Here is a 19,827-nt window from a genome sequence, read left to right as displayed (position 1 = left end):
AAGGAAAGGAAACCCAGCAGATTGCATCCAGTCAGTGACTTGCAGCATTCCCTCCCCCTTGATGAGCATGTAGAGACAGTGGAGAGGAAAAACTCCCTATTACCAGGAAGAAACCTCCAGCAGAACCAGAACTAGGCTCAGTGTGAGTGGCCATCTGCCACGACCGACTCGGGGTTTGAGAGAATAGAGCAGAGACACAAAAAGAACACAAAAGCACTGATCCAGGAGTCCTTTCTATGGGAAGGAAAAGTAAATGTTAGTGGATGTAGCTCCTTTAGTCGTTCACCTAGAAAGAAAGAACAGATAAACTCTGAGCCAGTTTTCAAGGTTAGAGTCTGAAAGAGAGCACATAGAGTTAGTCACAGTAGAAGCTCAGTCAATTGCCATGTCTAGGAGAGAGAAAGGGTCCAGAGGTCCAGAAGTCCAGGTCTTTTCTCTGGCAAAATTTAGTCCATTGTGTTTTTTCTAGGGAGGAGAGGGTTCTTTCTTGCACATCTCACATGTAAAAAATAATTCTGTGCAGTTGGTTTCTGATTGTATAGGCATGTTCTTTTGTATCACCAGTGGAAACTGCTGCTGTAGGTCCTTGATGACATTTTAATGTTTTGGAGACTTCTCACAGCATCTTTTTTCAGCTTTGCAAATATTGATATCTAATATCCACGTCTTAATATTTTAGAAAAAACACAGGGTTTCATGGGCTGCATTTTTTCACTTCAATGTATTGCAGTGATTTAGATTATGTTTATTAAGTATTGTACCGCAGCTCAGTATCAGTTAATACACAGCCACATAAAAAACAAAGAATCCTGATCAGGACATCCTAATTTTGTATTTGAAAAAAAAAATGACTGATATGAATTGAAAGGAATGGCTGCTTAACATAAAAAAGCTGATGTAGAAAGCTCAGAACCTGCAAAAACACTAGAAGTTCTCTAAACGTAATTCTTCTGTCTATAGTACAGTTAGTCTTTTTTTGTGAAAAGGTGTGGAATTCTTTCTAAAAATAGAACATAGATATAGTTCATAATGACAGAAGCAATTAGCAATTAAACGCCAATAAGAGGGCTGTAAAATCAAAATATAAAGTCTTGTTTGCATAGAGGTCTAATGCTCAAAGACGAAGCACGACGACCACTGTGGCTGTCTAAGCAGCTATGGATTAAATGTGTTTATTTTCAACTATGACTTTAGAGTACAAAGAAAAAAAAAATGGTTTCGAAATTATAAATACAAATGACTATAAATAACTGAAGCACTTCATAAGAATACCAATAAGTAACAAGCTGGTACACTATATTGAGGTAATCAAAACAGAGCCTGAATGCTGTCAAACAGCCATCAGCTGTGAGCAGATCACTCTGACAGTGTGGAGACCAAAACATCATCCTTACTAATATTTTTGTTTTGAAGTAAAACTCACATGAATGAGGTGCATGAATCTGAATTCAGATTGTCAGTATGAATAATCCTTGAAGCTGCTATGACTCTGTGATGAGTCTGAGTGCAAGAGTTAACTGTTCACTTTGTACATTTTCTACACACACTATGATAAAGGTAAAATGAGGATGCACTATGCTATAGGACTTTGCCTGAGAAATTAAGGTGTATTCTTCAATATTCTTAACTGATCATCTTGAAGGACCAGTTTTATTGTTTTGCATACAACTGTAAAAATACAGTGAAATTCAACAATCACATTGCATTATTTCCTTTTTTGTCATTGACTTAAAAAAGCTTACTGGTACTGTACAGATATTGAACAGATGTCACACAATAATAGAATTAATCTGAATTTACACTTCAATATTGGGCAATAAACAGTCAACTATCAATGGTAACGCACATTTTTTTTTCTTTTTTTTTCCTATTTCACATACAAAAAGGTTTGGGGACACAAGCTCTGTAGTTCTACCATCGCCAAATTAGTGCATGTTTAAACTTTTCCCTTCTTTCCATAGTTGCCTTGCACTCTTGGTAAACCAACAGAGAACAGACTCTGACGTAAAGTCAAAGGAAATTAGAAAGAGCACAAAGAGTGAACCAATGGCATTCTTGGTTTCATGTTCTTCTCATAGGACTAAATCGTCTGTTCTTGCTGTTCAGTGCTGCGAGAAGCTTGAAGTGAAGGTCACATTTTTCATCAGAACTTGAGCAGGTGGAACAAGGTTATAGTCAGCAGGAGGCAAAAGGAGCAACAGGGGAAGAAGGGCATTCCGTTTACATCATGCATTGCACCCGGACCTGAAGAAGAAACAAAACATCATTCCATATTTATCTGCAAATTCAGTGTTCTTTGTCAGAGTTGGATAATAATGCAACTGATGAATAGTAAAGATAAGTAGAATAACATGCAGTGAATTACATACATAAAGAACCAAAGCCATCTATAACAATATGCATTTTTGAAGAAGACTTTTGAAGTATTTATATTCTTACCATAAAAAATTATGCTGGCATTAGTGATTCCCATCATGTTCATGGCAACACATGTGTAGTTTCCATAGTCTTCTTCTGACACATTGAAGAAAATGAGCATTGACTGTTTACCTTGAGTCTCTATCTTAAGACCATTTATTCCATTGAGAAGCCTGTAAAATAAAGATCACCTATCAAATTCCCAAAAGATTAGTGTTCAGACAATATTCTATGCTTTTCTATGATTTCTCAGAGTCGGTTAGCTGAGGCATTTTATCACATTTGTAGCATGCATATTTGAGCATAATATCAGCATTGAAATAGAAATACATTTGAAAAATATATTTTTTTTATTCCATATGAAACATTTCTGCATTAACTTAATATTTTGCATTTCATCTTCAAAAGATTTCACTTATTTATTTCTTATATCTTTGAAACGTTTTTTATAGCCATGTTCCATCGACAATTAGTTTGTCCTTCAATTTATACTACATTATTTTGTTCTATTTGGACACTTTGTTTTTTCGTGGACTGACAATTCCTTGGGTATAATAGTACCGATCCAATATATTGGTTCTGTACAGACTTCACAGTTTGGTGCTTGCAGTCAGATAAAGAATACATTATTTACAGCTGATAATAAATGGATAAAGATGCAACCTAAAGCTCTCCACACCAAAGGAATAACAGAAAGGCTGGCAATGAAGGCATACACAAAGTTGGAGACCCACTTGCTTGTTTTTAACCAGCTCTATGAAAACAGTTTCTATTTGGGGTAATTTACAGAAGCTCTGTAGAGTGATTAGTGGCCATATGGAATGCCAGTCTGACATACATTTGTGCACTTTGCAGTGCTTGGTGGTATCTAACATACACTATCAAATATGTCATCTGGTGTTAGATGAGCACCACCAGATGGTAAATAAGGCTATCAGGCATTAAAAAGTGTTAACCCAACAATGTAACAACTGTTTCACTTTTTTTTTTTCAGATTTTCACATTAGAAAAATAAACTGTATTGCCTTCTATTTTACATGACCTTACAGTCCTTGTCATTTTAATAACAATACAGATATCTTTTAGTTTTGGAATTCAATAATTAAAGTGAATGGGGTTTATTTTTTATTTAAATATAAAATCACCAGAACAGAATACCTGCCTTGCTGTACATAAACTATCAGCTTTAAGCCTCCTGACCGGTAGAGGTGGTATACTTTTTAGTCTCTGTTATTGCGAGTGTTATTCTCTCCTTCACATAGATGAAAATAAACCTAATAGGATTTTTTTTTTCATGTTGTACCAAATCCATAAAGAACATAGAGCCAAACTCTGAGTTAAGTACTAAACTCTAATTTATTTGTGCTGTTACAACCCTTGTTTTTAATGCATTTCAGAAATGCCTTCTCTGATCTCAAGCTGTGAGCTGGAACAAGGTTCATTCCAAACTTAAATTTTGAATTAAACCTGACCCCATTACATAGTAAAATAACAATTGCATTTGAGCCTGTAGCCTTTTTGGAAAGCTGATAGTAAAGATTTTATTTATTATATATGATTGTTATATAATATGAATAAGACTAAACATTTTATTTGTTTACAGATCTATTATTATTTTATCATGTGTAAAACCATCACTGATAAAAAAAAAAGTGATTAAGTATGGTGTTTTTCAAAATAAAAATTGGAATATTGCGCACAGTGAAGAGCTTGAATTTATTCACACAGACAAAAGGAGCACAGGGACGATACATGCCTGCGGTCTTCTTTGTACCACTCAAACTCTGCCCTAGGAATGGCAGAGGCTTCACACTGCAGAATTCCTCTTTGTCCAATTGGAGTGCCTGTACTCCTTGCCTTTAAAATGAAGGGAGGGTCTGAAAATCAAGCAAAAAAAAAAAAACTATTCAGCTGCAATATTTAGCAAAACACATCCATACTGACAGAGCAATGGATATATATATATGTATATATATTATATATAGATATTTACATAATAATAACCGCAACTGATCATTTATCTTATTTTAATCCATTTAAATCATTCAGTACATTAGTGCTAAAGTTCAGATTTTAGAGTGAACCTGACTATCACCAAAGGAAATAGGTAACTTTGTACATTATTTGATGGAACAATAAAATTACCATCTTCAAAATGTATAAAGTTGGCATTTGTTTTAAGCAAAAAGAAACATGCACACACACAAACACACACACAAAAATATACTGTATAAAAAACCTCAGGCAGAATATGCCCACTCCGCACAACCCCCCCAGCTTAGACAGAACCATTGCTCTTTATTCTGTGAGACTTTACCAATGTTCCAGTGTCCAGTCATGATTTCTAACTATTGTCAATAACCCAGACTAATCTTCCAATAATCCATGGAATACATATCATTTTCTAATTTAGAACAAATTTTGACATGGACAAAGTTTTCCCTAATTAATAACATCAAAACCAATTTTTAGAATTTTTAAATAAAGAATCTGCTTATCATTTGTTTCAATTTATAATCAATACTCAAAAAAGAAAAAAAGTAATAGTTTTGTCTGTTATTTAGTTTTAAATTTGATACAAAAAGAAAAAGAAAATTTCCCTTTCATGCTTTTAGGTTTAGGCTCAGATCAAAAATGAAAAAAAAAATGAAAAGAATGCACCACAAAACAGAATTTAGCTTTAATATTTAACTGGTTAGATTTAAGTAAGTTGTAAGTTTCTTGCTTCATGTTAACATTAGCTTTCAAGCAGCCGTGATCCATGTCATTACATCCATGCAACAATTATCCATCAGCAGTGGAAAGATATACATCAGTCAAACCAAAATTCTCTCTAGCTCAGTGTCTGACAGATTTCTTTTTCTCTTTAGATCATACCGCATACAGTAGGATATTTGTCTGCTGAACCACACAGGATTTTTCATGGTCACATTTGAAATCTGTGGTGCATTCATGTCACTGGATAATCTTTATTGAAATACCTTCAAATTAATTACACTGTTTCTAATTATCAAACGTCTATTTCCAAGTGTGTTTACAGCTGTATAAAAGTTTTATTACATAATACAATCTGAACACTGTTTAATTGTAACATTTTAATTAATGACCAGTATAAATTTTGCTGCTTTGATTCTCATATTTCATCATTGAATAAAACCAACTTGAAAGTGATAAAAGGATGCTAATTATAAAGTGATTAATTATTTCTTGTTGATATTTGATGATAAATATTTTTAAGATATTTTAGGATGGGTTATCTAGTGTGCAAGGTGTACTTTAATGCACCCTTAATTACCACTGAAGCAATAAGACACAGTTTGGAATCTTAATGTCATAACAGCAGAGCAGAACTAAGGAGGAAACACATCTCGACAGTGAAACCCGACACAACACTCAGTTTGTGTTAGAGTATATACAGATTTGGGTTAGAGTATATAACCTGTTAGAGTATATTCCCTGTTAGAGTATATTCCCTGTTGTTTAGCCTGAATGTTCCAGAACCAGATTAATGATTGAGGCTTGGTGGTGGGCCCCTTAAATATTTTGTGCGTTCCCCTGAGTGCTGACACAGCTGGTTGTTTTTTGGGATGCCTTATGTTTCAACTATAAAAGGTAGAACATGGAAGAGGTTTTGCAAGGATTTTTGAGAAACCTCATTCACTGGTGTTCATTCCCTCTTGAAGTAGCCACCTGGAAAGCCCTGCTCACTCTCAGTCTGGCGGTTTACCATACCTGGACTGGCTGAACTGGCTGAACTGCTGAACTGGCTGATAACCATGAAGTCTCTGTTCAAAGACCAGGTCAGCTTTGCAGTATGGTTCAAGCTTTGGATGCAAAGATTTCTCAATTAGTGTCACGACCCCTGCGGCGACACCATCTCCTCCCTCTCTCCCGCCTCCTGTGTTGTACATCCTAACCCTGAAGCCTTTTGGGGGGATATAAGAAAGTGTGGTGGATTTTTGGTTCAATCTTCAACCAGTCTCCCCAGGCCTTTTCCTCACATTAGTCTAGGATAACCTTTATTGTATCGAACCTTAGAGGAAGTGCGTTAAAGTGGGCTGAGGCCTATGTAGCTATGTTTAAGTTATCAAGTTTTCATCAGTGAGTTTAAAGAACTTGCTCTCATTGCCCCTAAGAGAGGAGGAGGCTACCTGCAGATTATTATCCTTGAAACAAGGTTCTCGGCTAGTTTCAGATCATGTGGTAGATTTTCGAATCTTGGCTGTTGAATCCAAGTGGGACAATCAGCCACTGAAATGAGTGTTCTTAAGATCCTTAAATGATCAACTGTAAGATCAGTTGGCTACTCGAGATGACAGTAAGTGTTTGGATGAGCTAGTTGCATTAGTGATCCAAATTGATAACAGACTATGTGAACGACAGAGAGGGAAGGGGGCAAGTTCTAATAGTTAATCTAGTTTCCATTGGTCTGCTAGGTCGTATTTGCACTTTTCCTGAGGTACGCTCAAAGTTAGTACTTCTGGCAATAATCATAAATTTCTTCTATTTGTTTGTTGTTGTGTGTTCTCCGGAGTTTACTGTGGTCTTTGTGTACCCCTGGTTAAGGACTCATGATCCAAATTACTGGGCAGAGCGAAGAGTTGAGCATTGGAATGATTGTAGTTCTGAACGTTAGACGTCTGCCTCTCCTTTTGTGGGAACCATTTAGGGTCAACACAATGCACCACCAGATTTATCTAAGGTTCCCTCTTGCTATCATAACTTGGCAGCAGTTTTCGGTAAGGATGGAGCTCTGTCTCTACCTCCACGCAGACTATACGATTGTTCCATTGAACTTATCCCTGGTTCTCAGTTTCCCTCAAGTCATTTGTATAACCTGTCGGGTTCTGAGATAGAAACAACAGAATCCCGAGCTGCAGGCATCATTCGTCCATCTTCTTCTCCAATGGCTGCTGGTTTCTTTTTTGTTTATAAAAAAGATGGTTCACTTCACCCGTCCATCAATTTTCGTGGCCTTCATCAGATAACTGTTAACTCGTCGGCTGAAGCTCTGGGTAACATCACTTCCTGTTTTCGCTGTTGCACTCGGTGGATTGTTTGGCGTGTGAAAGCTCTCTCGTTTGATCTGATTTCTCTCTACTGTGATATCTCTTACTTGTTATAATACATAAGCATGTTAAAACACATACTTTCTGTTGCTGTACAGGTCCTTCTAAAAAAATTAGCATATTGTGATAAAGTTCATTATTTTCTATAATGTAATGATGAAAATTTAACATTCATATATTTTAGATTCATTGCACACTAACTGAAATATTTCAGGTCCTTTATTGTCTTAATACGGATGATTTTGGCATACAGCTCATGAAAACCCAAAATTCCTATCTCACAAAATTAGCATATTTCATCTGACCAATAAAAGAAAAGTGTTTTTAATACAAAACACGTCAACCTTCAAATAATCATGTACAGTTATGCACTCAATACTTGGTCGGGAATCCTTTTGCAGAAATGACTGCTTCAATGCGGCGTGGCATGGAGGCAATCAGCCTGTGGCACAGCTGAGGGCTTATGGAGGCCCAGGATGCTTCGATAGCAGCCTTTAGCTCATCCAGAGTGTTGGGTCTTGAGTCTCTCAACGTTCTCTTCACAATATCCCACAGATTCTCTATGGGGTTCAGGTCAGGAGAGTTGGCAGGCCAATTGAGCACAGTGATACCATGGTCAGTAAACCATTTACCAGTGGTTTTAGCACTGTGAGCAGGTGCCAGGTCATGCTGAAAAATGAAATCTTCATCTCCATAAAGCTTTTCAGCAGATGGAAGCATGAAGTGCTCCAAAATCTCCTGATAGCTAGCTGCATTGACCCTGCCCTTGATAAAATACAGTGGACCAACACCAGCAGCTGACATGGCACCCCAGACCATCACTGACTGTGGGTACTTGACACTGGACTTCTGGCATTTTGGCATTTCCTTCTCCCCAGTCTTCCTCCAAACTCTGGCACCTTGATTTCCGAATGACATGCAGAATTTGCTTTCATCCGAAAAAAGTACTTTGGACCACTGAGCAACAGTCCAGTGCTGCTTCTCTGTAGCCCAGGTCTTGGGAATGCGGCACCTGTAGCCCATTTCCTGCACACGCCTTTGCACGGTGGCTCTGGATGTTTCTACTCCAGACTCAGTCCACTGCTTCCGCAGGTCCCCTAAGGTCTGGAATCGGCCCTTCTCCACTATCTTCCTCAGGGTCTGGTCACCTCTTCTCGTTGTGCAGCGTTTTCTGCCACACTTTTTCCTTCCGACAGACTTCCCACTGAGGTGCCTTGATACAGCACTCTGGGAACAGCCTATTTGTTCAGAAATGTCTTTCTGTGTCTTACCCTCTTGCTTGAGGGTGTCAATAGTGGCCTTCTGGACAGCAGTCAGGTCGGCAATCTTACCCATGATTGGGGTTTTGAGTGATGAACCAGGCTGGGAGTTTTAAAGGCCTCAGGAATCTTTTGCAGGTGTTTAGAGTTAACTCGTTGATTCAGATGATTAGGTTCATAGCTCGTTTAGAGACCCTTTTAATGATATGCTAATTTTGTGAGATAGGAATTTTGGGTTTTCATGAGCTGTATGCCAAAATCATCCGAATTAAGACAATAAAAGACCTGAAATATTTCAGTTAGTGTGCAATGAATCTAAAATATATGAATGTTAAATTTTCATCATGACATTATGGAAAATAATGAACTTTATCACAATATGCTAATTTTTTGAGAAGGACCTGTATTTAACGTGTGGGGACTCTCCGTGTCTTACACAGTTTTTCTAGTAGTGGTAAGAGGTCGCTAGCTTAGCATTAGCTTTAGCTCCACCATGGCTACCCGTTCTGCTGTTTCTGTCTCTGAGTCTCCTCCTCTCTCCTGCTCTCTGTGTCAGATGTTCAGTTACTCCTCTGCCTCCTTTAGTGATAATGGTAGGTGTAATAAATGTAGCATTTTTGTAGCTTGGGAGGCGAGGGTGTCGGAATTGGAGGCCCGGCTCCGCGCTGTTGAAAAACCAGCAGCATTGATAACTGGCGAACATTTTGGGGAAAATCTGGTCTGATCCGGAGAGACGGCATCCATCCCACTTTGGATGGAGCAGCTCTTCTTTCTAGGAATCTGGCTGAATTTCTTAGTTCTCCAAAACTCTGACAACCCAGGGTTCAGACCAGGAAGCAGGGTCGTAGTTTAATACTTCTCTCTGCAGCTTCTGTACTGCTACCCACCCCTATTAAGACAGTGTCTCGCCCATGGCCAAAATTGAATAGATTAAAAAATAATCTAAAAGGAGGAAATCAGGAAAATCTCATAAAAAAAGCACAACTCAGACCAAAAAGAAAAATAAAACAATTAAATGTGGCTTGCTGAACATAAGATCTCTCTCTTCAAAGACATTGCTATTTGGTGACCTGATTTGTGAGAATCAGATTGATTTATTTTGCCTCACAGAAACTTGGCTGCAGCAAGAGGATTATGTTACTATAAATGAGTGAACTCCTACTGATTATTTAAATTTTCACATTTCTCGAAATACTGGGCGAGGAGGAGGAGTAGTAACCATCTTTCAGTCCAATTTATTGATTAGTCCCAGACCAATCAATAGCTACAACTCTTTTGAATATTTAATTCTTAGTTTTCCTCATCCAAATTGCAAAGCACTAAAACCACTTCTGTTTGTTGTTTTGTACCGTCCACCAGGCCCTTAATCTCTAATTTTAGATCAGTTTTCAGACCTTTTATCTGATTTAGTGTTAAATACAGATAAAGTTATTATAGTGGGGGATTTTAACATTCATGTTGACGCTGAAAGTGATAGCCTAAATATAGCCTTTAATGCTATCTTAGACTCAATTGGCTTTGCTCAAAACATTAACAAACCTACCTTCATTGTCTTCATTCTCTGGACCTTGTGCTGACATACGGCATTGAGTGTAAAGACATAACAATATTTTCTCATAACCCTGTCCTGTCTGACCATTTCTTAATAACCTTTGAGTTTTAATGTAACCGAGTACTCCACACCTGAAAGAAAATTTTATTATAGTAGATCTTTATCAGACGATGCTGAAACAACCTTTAAGAATCTGTTCCACTTTTGATTTCCTCAGAAAAACACAGTGGAGGGCAATAATTTTGTTTCTTCCCGTTCACAAATTGATTCTCTTGTTCACAGTGTTTCTTCATCATTGCGTGGTCCATTAGACAATGCAGCCCCCTTGAAAAAGAAGGTAATTATTCATACCTAGAGGATTCTTACTTAATCTGGAAAAATATCCTATTGTTGTATAAAAATACACTTCGCCAAGCCAGAACAGCTTATTTCTCATCATTAATAGAAGAGAACAAGAATAATCCTAGGTTTCTCTTTAGTACAGTTGCTAAACTTACACAGAGTCATAGCTCTGTTGAGCCATCCATTCCCTTAGCTCTTAGCAGTCATGACTTTATGGAATTATTCTTAAATAAAATTGATTCTATTAAAAAGAAAATTCTTGACATGCTCCCGAAGATGATTACTTCATCCTCAGCAAGTGAGACAACATTGGAAATAACTGCAGAACCTGATTTGTGTTTGGACTGTTTTGATCCTGTGAAGCTTCCTGAGTTATCAGAAATATTAGCTTCATCTAAACCTTCAACTTGTATGTTAGACCCAATCCCAACCAAATTATTTAAGGAAGTGTTCCCTCTGATTACCAGCCCCATTTTAGATAGGATTAATCTATCTTTAGTAAATGGATATGTACCACAGGCTTTTAAGTTAATTGTAATTAAACCTTTACTTAAGAAACCTTCGCTTGATCGAGATGACTTGAAAAATTACAGACCTATATCCAATCTTCCATTCTTATTTAAAATTCTTGAGAAAATAGTTGCTAATCAAATATGTGAGCATTTACACAGCAATGACCTGTTTCAAGAGTTTCAGTCAGGCTTCAGAGCTCATCATAGCACTGAAACAGCTCTGCTGAAAGTCACTAATGATATTCCTATGGCCTCAGATAATGGACTTTCGTCTGTTCTGGTTCTGCATTTGATACAGTCGACCATAATATTCTCTTAAAAAGACTGGAATATGGTGTAGGGATCAGGGGAACAGCGCTAGGTTAGTTTAAATCTTATCTGTCTGACAGATTCCAGTTTGTTCATGTAAATGATAAATCATCTTTAAACTACAGAGTTAATTGTGGAGTACCACAGAGTTCAGTACTTGGGCCAATGCTCTCTACTTTATATATGCTTCCAATAGGTCAAATTATCAGGCAGCATAAGATACATTTTCACTGTTACGCTGATGATACTCAGCTTTACTTATCCATAAATCCTGATGAACCCAACCAGTTAGATAGACTACAAGCATGTCTTGAAGACATAAAAACTTGGATGACTTTAAATGTTTTGCTTCTAAATTCAGACAAGACAGACGTTGTCTTCTTTGGACCGGAGTCTTTAAAAAAGTAACTGCTTAGTCAATCACTTAACCTGGATGGCATTAAATTGACCTCCGGTAATAAAGTAAAAAAACCTTGGTGTTATTTTTGACAAGGACATGTCATTTAAATCCCATATTAAACAGGTTTCTAGGATTTCCTTCTTTCACCTCCGGAACATTGCCACAATTAGAAATATCCTATCCAGGAGTGACGCTGAAAAACTAGTCCATGCATTTGTTACTTCAAGGCTGGACTATTGTCATTCGTTACTATCAGGATGTCCACAAAATGCAGTTAAAAGCCTTCAGCTGATTCAAAATGCTGCAGCAAAAGTTCTGATGAAAATTAAAAAGAGAGATTATATTTCTGCTATTTTAGCTTCCCTGTTAAATCCAGAATAGAATTTAAGATTCTCCTCCTCACATATAAAGCCCTTAACGATCTAGCTCCATCATACATCAGAGATCTGATTGTTCCTTATGTTCCTAACAAAGCACTTCGTTCTAAGACGGCAGGTTTACTGCTGTTTCCTAGAGTCTCTAGAAGTAGAATGGGAGGCAGATCTTTTAGTTATCAGGCTTCTCTCCTGTGGAACCAGCTCCCAGTTTTAGTCCGTGAGGCAGACACCCTGTCTACTTTTAAGGCTAGGCTTAAAACTTTCCTTTTTGATAAAACTTATAGTTAGAGTAGCTCAGGTTATCAGGGAGGGAGCCTTCTGGGGTACGGGGGAGTCAGGTTTAGCCAAAACCGGCTCAGTTATGGTTGAGGTGCAAAAACACCCTCCATTTCTGCTACCTGTATGACCCCTTCTCTTTTCCAATGGTTATAATCAGTCTGACAGTAGGAGGTATCCCAATCCTTGTGGTTTTTAGTATAACAATGATCATCAGTGGGACCCTTTGTGGGGTGTCTTGAATCAGAATCAGAATCAGCTTTATTGCCAAGTTCGTACAAACAAACAAGGAATTTGAGTCCGGTACACTTTGCTCTTTGGTTTTGTTTTTGCATTACAGAATATACATATTTACAATGTACAATATACACATATATATATAAAAAGGTGTGACGACATTGTTGTAAATAAGCGCTGTTTAACTAAATAATCTGAACTGAAACTATATGTGTAGTTATGCTGCTATAGGCTTAGGCTGCTGGAGGACATAATGACCACATTAACCCTCTTCGCTACATTCTCACACTACTCTCCAATTTTGCATTATTTGCTGTTATTTCAGCTTCTAACTTTGTTCTCTCTTTTCTCTTCCTAGAAGCTACACCTGGCCTGGCTCTGTGTCTACCTGTGACACCTTTCTGGAGAGGGAAATCGTCCGAGCTTCTGCTGGCAACAACTTAATGCTCACCCTCTACCGATGATCTACATGGCCCGGTCTTTTAGTGTTTAACCCTTTCTCTCTCCTAGACATGGAAATTGACTGAGCTTAACTGTAACTAACTGTATGTGCTCTCTTTCAGACTCTAACCTTGAAAACTGGCTCAGAGTTTATCTGTTCTATCTTTCTAGGTGAAACGACTAAAGGAGCTACATCCATTAACATTTACTTTTCCTTCCCATAGAAAGGACTCCTGGATCAGTACTTCTGTGTTACTCTGAGTCTTCCTGAACACAAAAGCCATGTCAAAATGGTTTTCCAGTGCCTTCTAGAAAACAGACTGTTTGTCAAGGTAGAGAAATGCGATTTTCATGTGAACTCTATCTCCTTTCTTGGCTACATTTTTTAGAGTCGGCAGGTGAAGCGAGATAATGAGAATATCTGAGCTGTAGTCGAATGGTCTATCCCTTCAACAAGAAAGGACCACCAATATTTTCGCCAATTTCTACAGACACTTTATCAGGAACTACAGTACTGTTGCCACTCCCCTCACCAAGTTAACTTTGACATCAAAAGTTTTTTTTGGAACTCTGATGATTTTCTTGACAGGTTTAACTTTGTCATTTCCTATCATCCTGGTTCTCGTAACATTAAACCAGATCCTCTCTCGAGACTGTTCCTAACAGAGAAGGAGCCTCCCCAACCAGAGCCCATATTACCATCCTGTGTCATCAGAAGCGTGGCTTGGGAGATTGAATCTAAAGTGCTAGCCGTTCAGGATCAAGAAACCAGTCTGACAGGTTGTCCTAACGGTAAGTTTTTTGTTCCCACCTCTCTCTGTGCACAAGTGATCCAATGGTGTCACTCCTCCAAATTGGCGTGCCACCTTGGCATAAATAAAACCATTAAAAGTGTTCTGAGGAGGTTTTGGTGGCCTTCTATTAGTAAGGACATAACAGAGTTCGTCCCCATCTGCCACATCTGTGCCCGTAGCAAAGGCTCTCATTGTCCTCCTTATGGTTTCCTACAACCTTTACCCACACCACAAGCCTTCTGTCCAATCTCATCTCCATCGCTGTAGATGAATCTGGAATCAGGCCCCAGAGTACTGTCCCAGACAAAAGGTTTGGCTATCTGACCAGGACATCCCCATTCAATACACCTCAGGTAAAGTTGCCCCTCATTTTATTAGTCCCCTATGTCCCCTCTATGTCATAGAGTCCATTATTAGCCCTGCCTGTGTCAGTCTGAAGTTACCCTCGTCGTTAAGAATTCATCCTGTCTTCCAAGTCAAACCCGTCCATGCAAGTATTAAAAACTAACCCCCCAGTCCTCTAATAAACCTTGTTGTTTTGACTTTGTGTTTCAGAGTTTTGGTTTTCAGCATTTGGGTCTGGTTTGAGCTCCGCATTATAACACTCTGGTGTTGTAACTATTGGGCTCACAGCACTTAATAATTACAGTTAGTTAATTACCATTAATAATTGATAATTATTAACAAAAAGCACAACCAAATGTCACTGTGTTATCAACCGTTTTAAAGAATAGTGGAACACTAACCTTATCTTGACAAATATTCACTCTTAATAAAACCAAATAAACAGAAATTCTTTCTCTTTGACTGTGTGACAATGTTTTAAAACAATAGTTCCTCTTTCAATCAAACTATTCTGGTCCAACAACATTCACCTACTTAAGCATGCACTATTCTACAAAAAGGGGTACACTAATAATCAAAAATAAGGATATGTGTTGGAGGGTAAATGGAGATGAAACCAGCAGTGTATGGCCAAATGAGAATAACACAACAATTTGGATTAACTTGGAAAGATGAACCAAACCACTACGCTGTGAAGTCTTTCTCCGTATGTGCGTCTTGACAGCGGCTATTAGCTGATAGAACGGTAGGGCCATTTACCGGATGCAGTGCATCTAGCAACTGGCCCCTTAGCCACTAACAGCTGATAGCCCCAAGTCTCGAACAAAGGGTTGTAAACCCTCTGAGGTGGGGGCTTGGTGGAAAAACCCCAAGGGTAATAAAATGATAGAATAAACAATGGAGTGGCTGGGCCACAATGTCCAGACTTCAGTGTTTCAAATGGAAAAACTTCCAAAGTTCAGCTTTAACTCCTGGATGATTGCCAATAAGCCAGTCGAACGCATCCAAATGAGCGCACCCGCTCTTTGCGGTTCCACAGTATTCAGACAGTAAATCAAAACAGTTCAGCATAAAATGCCTCAATCAATATTGCATGCAACTAGTTAATACCTTGAATAAACTAATGGTGATCCTTTTTTTTTTTTCGTCGTTGAGGACTGGGTTCGGGACGGGGTCGCTCAGGATCAGGCACGAGCCCGGGCTAGCCCGGACCATGTTCAGATGCTGGGGCGGTCAGCCTGTCTCCACCCTCGGAGGGAAGGGGACCACCTCCTGGGTCTGGGGGCTGGTTGTCCCTATGAGGTATCGGCACCTGGACCTGGGAGTATAGAGTATGTATGGGGAGTGTGAGTGAGGGCACGAATTCCATTGTTGTTTGTCTTTACATTGGGTGCGTGGGTGTGTTTTTATGTGTACGCATGAGGGTAGGAATGTGTGATTGTGACTGTGTGTGCCTGTTTTTTGTGTCAGGTTGGGTCTTGGGCTGCTCCCTCTTCTGGATCAGTTTAGGCCTCCCATCAAATGTGTGGCCTGCTGCAGTGTGGTGGTTGGTGTCTCTGCCCGCCGCTGTACTTGTGGTTCTTGATATCTGGGGCTGGGTGCTTTGGTGTGTACTAGTTCACTCCCGGTGGCTGCTTGCTGGGGTCTGGATCCCTGGGCTCTGTCAGGCCTCTGCTTGGGGAGTGATATGTCCCGGGGTCTCGGGTCTCTGGGTCCATGGCTGGATCTGCTTGGGTGTAAATGGCTGCTGGCGGGGCCTGTGGGCTTGTTGCTGCAGCTCCCTGGGGCCTCTGCACTGTGGCTGCTGGGTGGTTCCCCAGAGACTCTCCCCTGCTCTTCTCTGGGGGGGTTGCGGTAGTCCTGGCAGTGGTTCCCCTGGGCTTCCTGTGATCTTGGGGGCCTTTGGATGTCTGTGGCTCGGATCTCCTCCGTATCTGTCCTGGGTCCAGGGGGGCAGGTCTGTGGCTCCTCACACTCACTATTGCATATTTTTATGGAGAAACCTTGTATACACAAGTGCGCTCACACTCAGACCCACAGGTGTTTAGATTCAGGTGTTGACAGATACACAAAAGTTCTATATTGAGCCGCACTTACCACTAAATACATCTTGCATTGATAAGCGCCGTGCCCTTTTTGGTAAAAAAGCTGATAAGATTTCTGCAGGTGTAGAAGCAAGCAGGGTGTTATCTTGTGTACTCTTCATCCTTCTTTCTTTCCTCCATTCTTTTCTCCTTATATCCCATTTTTCTTTTTGCCCACCCTTTCTCTCTTTCATGCTTCTTTGTCCTTTTCATTTCTGTCATGAACTATGACTGGAGATGGCAGTTAAAAGTTTGTTTCCACTGCTTTTATAAACTCTGGTGATGTCAGTTGCTGCGACAAATGCTAAGCTGCGCAGTAGAGTCATTTACATGACCAAAATGACGGGAGTGTCCCCAACACAACCCAATGCATTTTGTAATGCAATATCTGCCGATTTTAACCATGCTTCACTCTCTGCTACACTTCCAATGTTTCTACAGTTTGGAAGCTTTGGATTTGTTTTATGCAAATGTCAGGGACTCATACATCTATAAAGCAAGACCTCCTCTAGGCAAATCAGATCACAATCTTGTTTTTCTCTGCTCTATGAGCCCCTTGTTCAGAGGCAACCTGTAATAAAGATAATTTTGAGAAGATGGTCACAGGAAGCTGAAGAAGCCTTGTGAGGTTGCTTTGAGGCTACTGTTGTGATTATGAATATGAATACATTATTTAATATTTAATATAAATACTTTAATATTTTATTAAATAATATTTCAGTCTGTTAAGGGTTGTCCTGTGAATACCAGCCCAATAATGCGGTGGTATTAGGACAAAATTGAAAGGGATGAGCCAAGCTCTGACATTATTGAACAGCTAAACTCTGCACACACATGGAATGAATTCACACAATTTCTTAAAATACAAGAATTTATAAACAAAAATAAGTCAACTCAAGTCAAACATATTTCAATCAACAAACTCTTTACTATGCTAAAACAATCCAGCTAAACTACCAAGCAGGGTGAAAGGATAAGGAAGACTAATGGGCTATGTATAATATAAACAAGTCTGTTGTTATTTCGTTTCTGGCTGTGCTGGAATTAGGTTAATGCGATTTATTTTGAAAGTTCCAGAAAAGTTCCTACTGGCCTTTTGTAACCCAGTGGTCCCAACACTACGGTCCCAACACTACAGATGGAACGCACTGTGCCAGCCACATTGAGAGGACATCAATGCCATGAATGTGTGTAACCAACTATGAGATGCTTCCCCAATAACAAACCCTGGATCACCAGTGACCAGAAGGACCTGCTTAACAATATAAAAAGAACTTTCAGAGAGGGACACAGGGAATTATTGAGGAGTATACAGAAGCAACTTAAAGTCACAATACGAGACAGCAAGGAGGTGTACAAGAAGAAGCTAGAGAGCAAGCTCCAGCAAAACAATATCAGAGATGTGTGGTCAGGGATGGAGAAGATCACATGCTTTAAGCCGGACTATTGGACCAATGAATGTCTGGACAGAGCCAATGAACTAAACACATTCTTCAATAGGTTAAGTTCAGAAACAAGCTCAGCATCCTTCTCTCCTGCTCACAGCCAAACAGACATACCACCCTCAGCTTTTCTGTCACACCTTAAATGCTTCATCTTCCACCTCAGCCATGGACCTTTCTGCTTCTACATGTGTGCCTTCAACCAGACTTCTGTTGGCCCACTGGAGTAAGCAAACAATAAACTATCAGGAACCACTTCAGTTTACTTATTGCTGTGGAGTTGAGTTGAAGATGCCACCATACATCTGCTTCAACAAACACACTGTCATCTGGACAAAGCCAGCAGCCCTTTGAGGATCATGTTCTTTGATTTCTCCACTGCATTTAACACAAGTCAACCTGATTTGCTTGTCAGAAACTTCAGAAGATGCAGGTGGAGGCCCCAACAATCTCCTGGATCAAAGAACACCTGAAAAACAGACCATAGTTTGTGAGACTGAAGGGTTGTGTGTCTAATCAGGTAGTCAGCAGCACAGGAGCACCACAGGGGACTGTACTCTCACCATTCCTTTTCACTCTGTACACCTTAGACTTCCAGTACAAGACAGACTCCTGTCATCTGCAGAAATACTCGGATGATTCTGGAGTCATGGGGTGGATCAGAGATGGACAAGAAGCTGAGTACAGGCAGCTGGTGGACCACTTTGTGGCATGGTGTGGAAGCAATCATCTCATCTTGAATGAGAATAAAAAAAGGAGATGATTGTAGATTTTATAATATAGCCTTTGATCTCACAATGGTCCTCTTCATTTAACCATCCCTTAGGGAGCAGTGGGCTGCCATTGTGTGGTGCCCAGGGAGCAGTGCATGGGCTCATGGACCCAGACTGGCAGGCTGTGGGATTCGAACCAGGGTACTTGTGGCCTCTTCGGGACACAAATGCCCTGCTCTCTAACCACTAGGCCACCACTCCCCATAAGAGAAACAGGAATGGGTCCAACACTATTTCCCTCAGGGGAGAAGAAGTGGAGATGGTGGAGGAGTATAAATACCTCAGTGTTCTCTTGGACAACAGACTGGAGTGGAGATGCAACTGTGAAGCCGTCTACAAGAAGGGACAGAGCAGGCTGTATTTCTTGGGAAAGCTTAGTACCTTCTGTGTTTGCAGCAAGATGCTGCATATCTTCTATAAGTCTGTTGTGGAGAGTGCGATCTCTTCTGCCATCATCTGCTGGGGAAGCAGCATCAGAGCCAAGGACTTAAAAAAGCTCAACAAGCTGATAAAGAAGGCTGGCTGTTGTTGCTGGTTGCACAACCAGTTATTAGGTTAAAAGGGCAATTATGCTTTCCATTTAGGGCCAAGTAGGTTTGGATAGCTTTTACCCCAATACATAATTACTCAGGTTATCTTTGGCTTACATGGGTATTACAATTAGTTTGATGATCTGAAATATTATATATATGTTGACAAAAAAGCAAAAACATTATATCAGTAAGGGAGATTAACTTTTTTTTTTGCCTTGTATGTTTTTTTGTTTTTAAGAATGGCTGAGATGTGTTCTTCCTCTTTTTGCGAGAAAATTAATTGTAATGAAAACAGCTCGATCCCTAACCCCAACCCCAGTGTGAGCTGAGAGTCAGGAGGCATTTACATGCAGACCATGAATATGACAATTTGGTGCTTACAGTTGACTGTGACTTGCACTATCCTCATGTCAGAGCTGGAGATGTCATTAGAGGCAATACACTCATAAGTTCCCGACTGCTCTTTGGTGATGGAGATCAGCTCCAAATGTTCCCCCTCTGTCACAAATTTATGGCCACCTGTAGAGAGAAAAAACAGGATGGAGAATAAATGATCTTGATATATTGTTTTACTAAAGTAATGACAGATCAATTTTATATTAAACATTACTTAACAGTTATATATTTTAGTATCATATAACAATATCAATATCACAATAATCAT

General features: G+C 39.5%; 1 protein-coding gene across 3 annotated transcripts in view; it reads right to left on the bottom strand.

Moving 5' to 3' along the window:
* Positions 1 to 1,133: 1,133 nt before the first annotated feature.
* opcml (opioid binding protein/cell adhesion molecule-like) overlaps positions 1,134 to 19,827 on the bottom strand; it is a 508,488-nt gene continuing 489,794 nt past the window's right edge. For all 3 annotated transcript variants that reach the window (XM_047379029.1, XM_047379028.1, XM_047379030.1), the window contains 4 exons: positions 19,545 to 19,682; positions 4,175 to 4,295; positions 2,440 to 2,591; positions 1,134 to 2,244 (listed from right to left, as the gene is read on the bottom strand). In XM_047379029.1, the coding sequence (XP_047234985.1) occupies positions 2,144 to 2,244; positions 2,440 to 2,591; positions 4,175 to 4,295; positions 19,545 to 19,682 (512 nt within the window). In that variant the 3' untranslated portion in view covers positions 1,134 to 2,143. The remainder of the gene's footprint in view (positions 2,245 to 2,439; positions 2,592 to 4,174; positions 4,296 to 19,544; positions 19,683 to 19,827) is intronic.

Source organism: Girardinichthys multiradiatus, chromosome 11 (assembly GCF_021462225.1).
Source record: "Girardinichthys multiradiatus isolate DD_20200921_A chromosome 11, DD_fGirMul_XY1, whole genome shotgun sequence".
Lineage (NCBI taxonomy): Eukaryota > Metazoa > Chordata > Actinopteri > Cyprinodontiformes > Goodeidae > Girardinichthys > Girardinichthys multiradiatus.
Note: the sequence above shows the minus strand (reverse complement) of the source record. Positions and strands in the feature narration are given on the sequence as shown.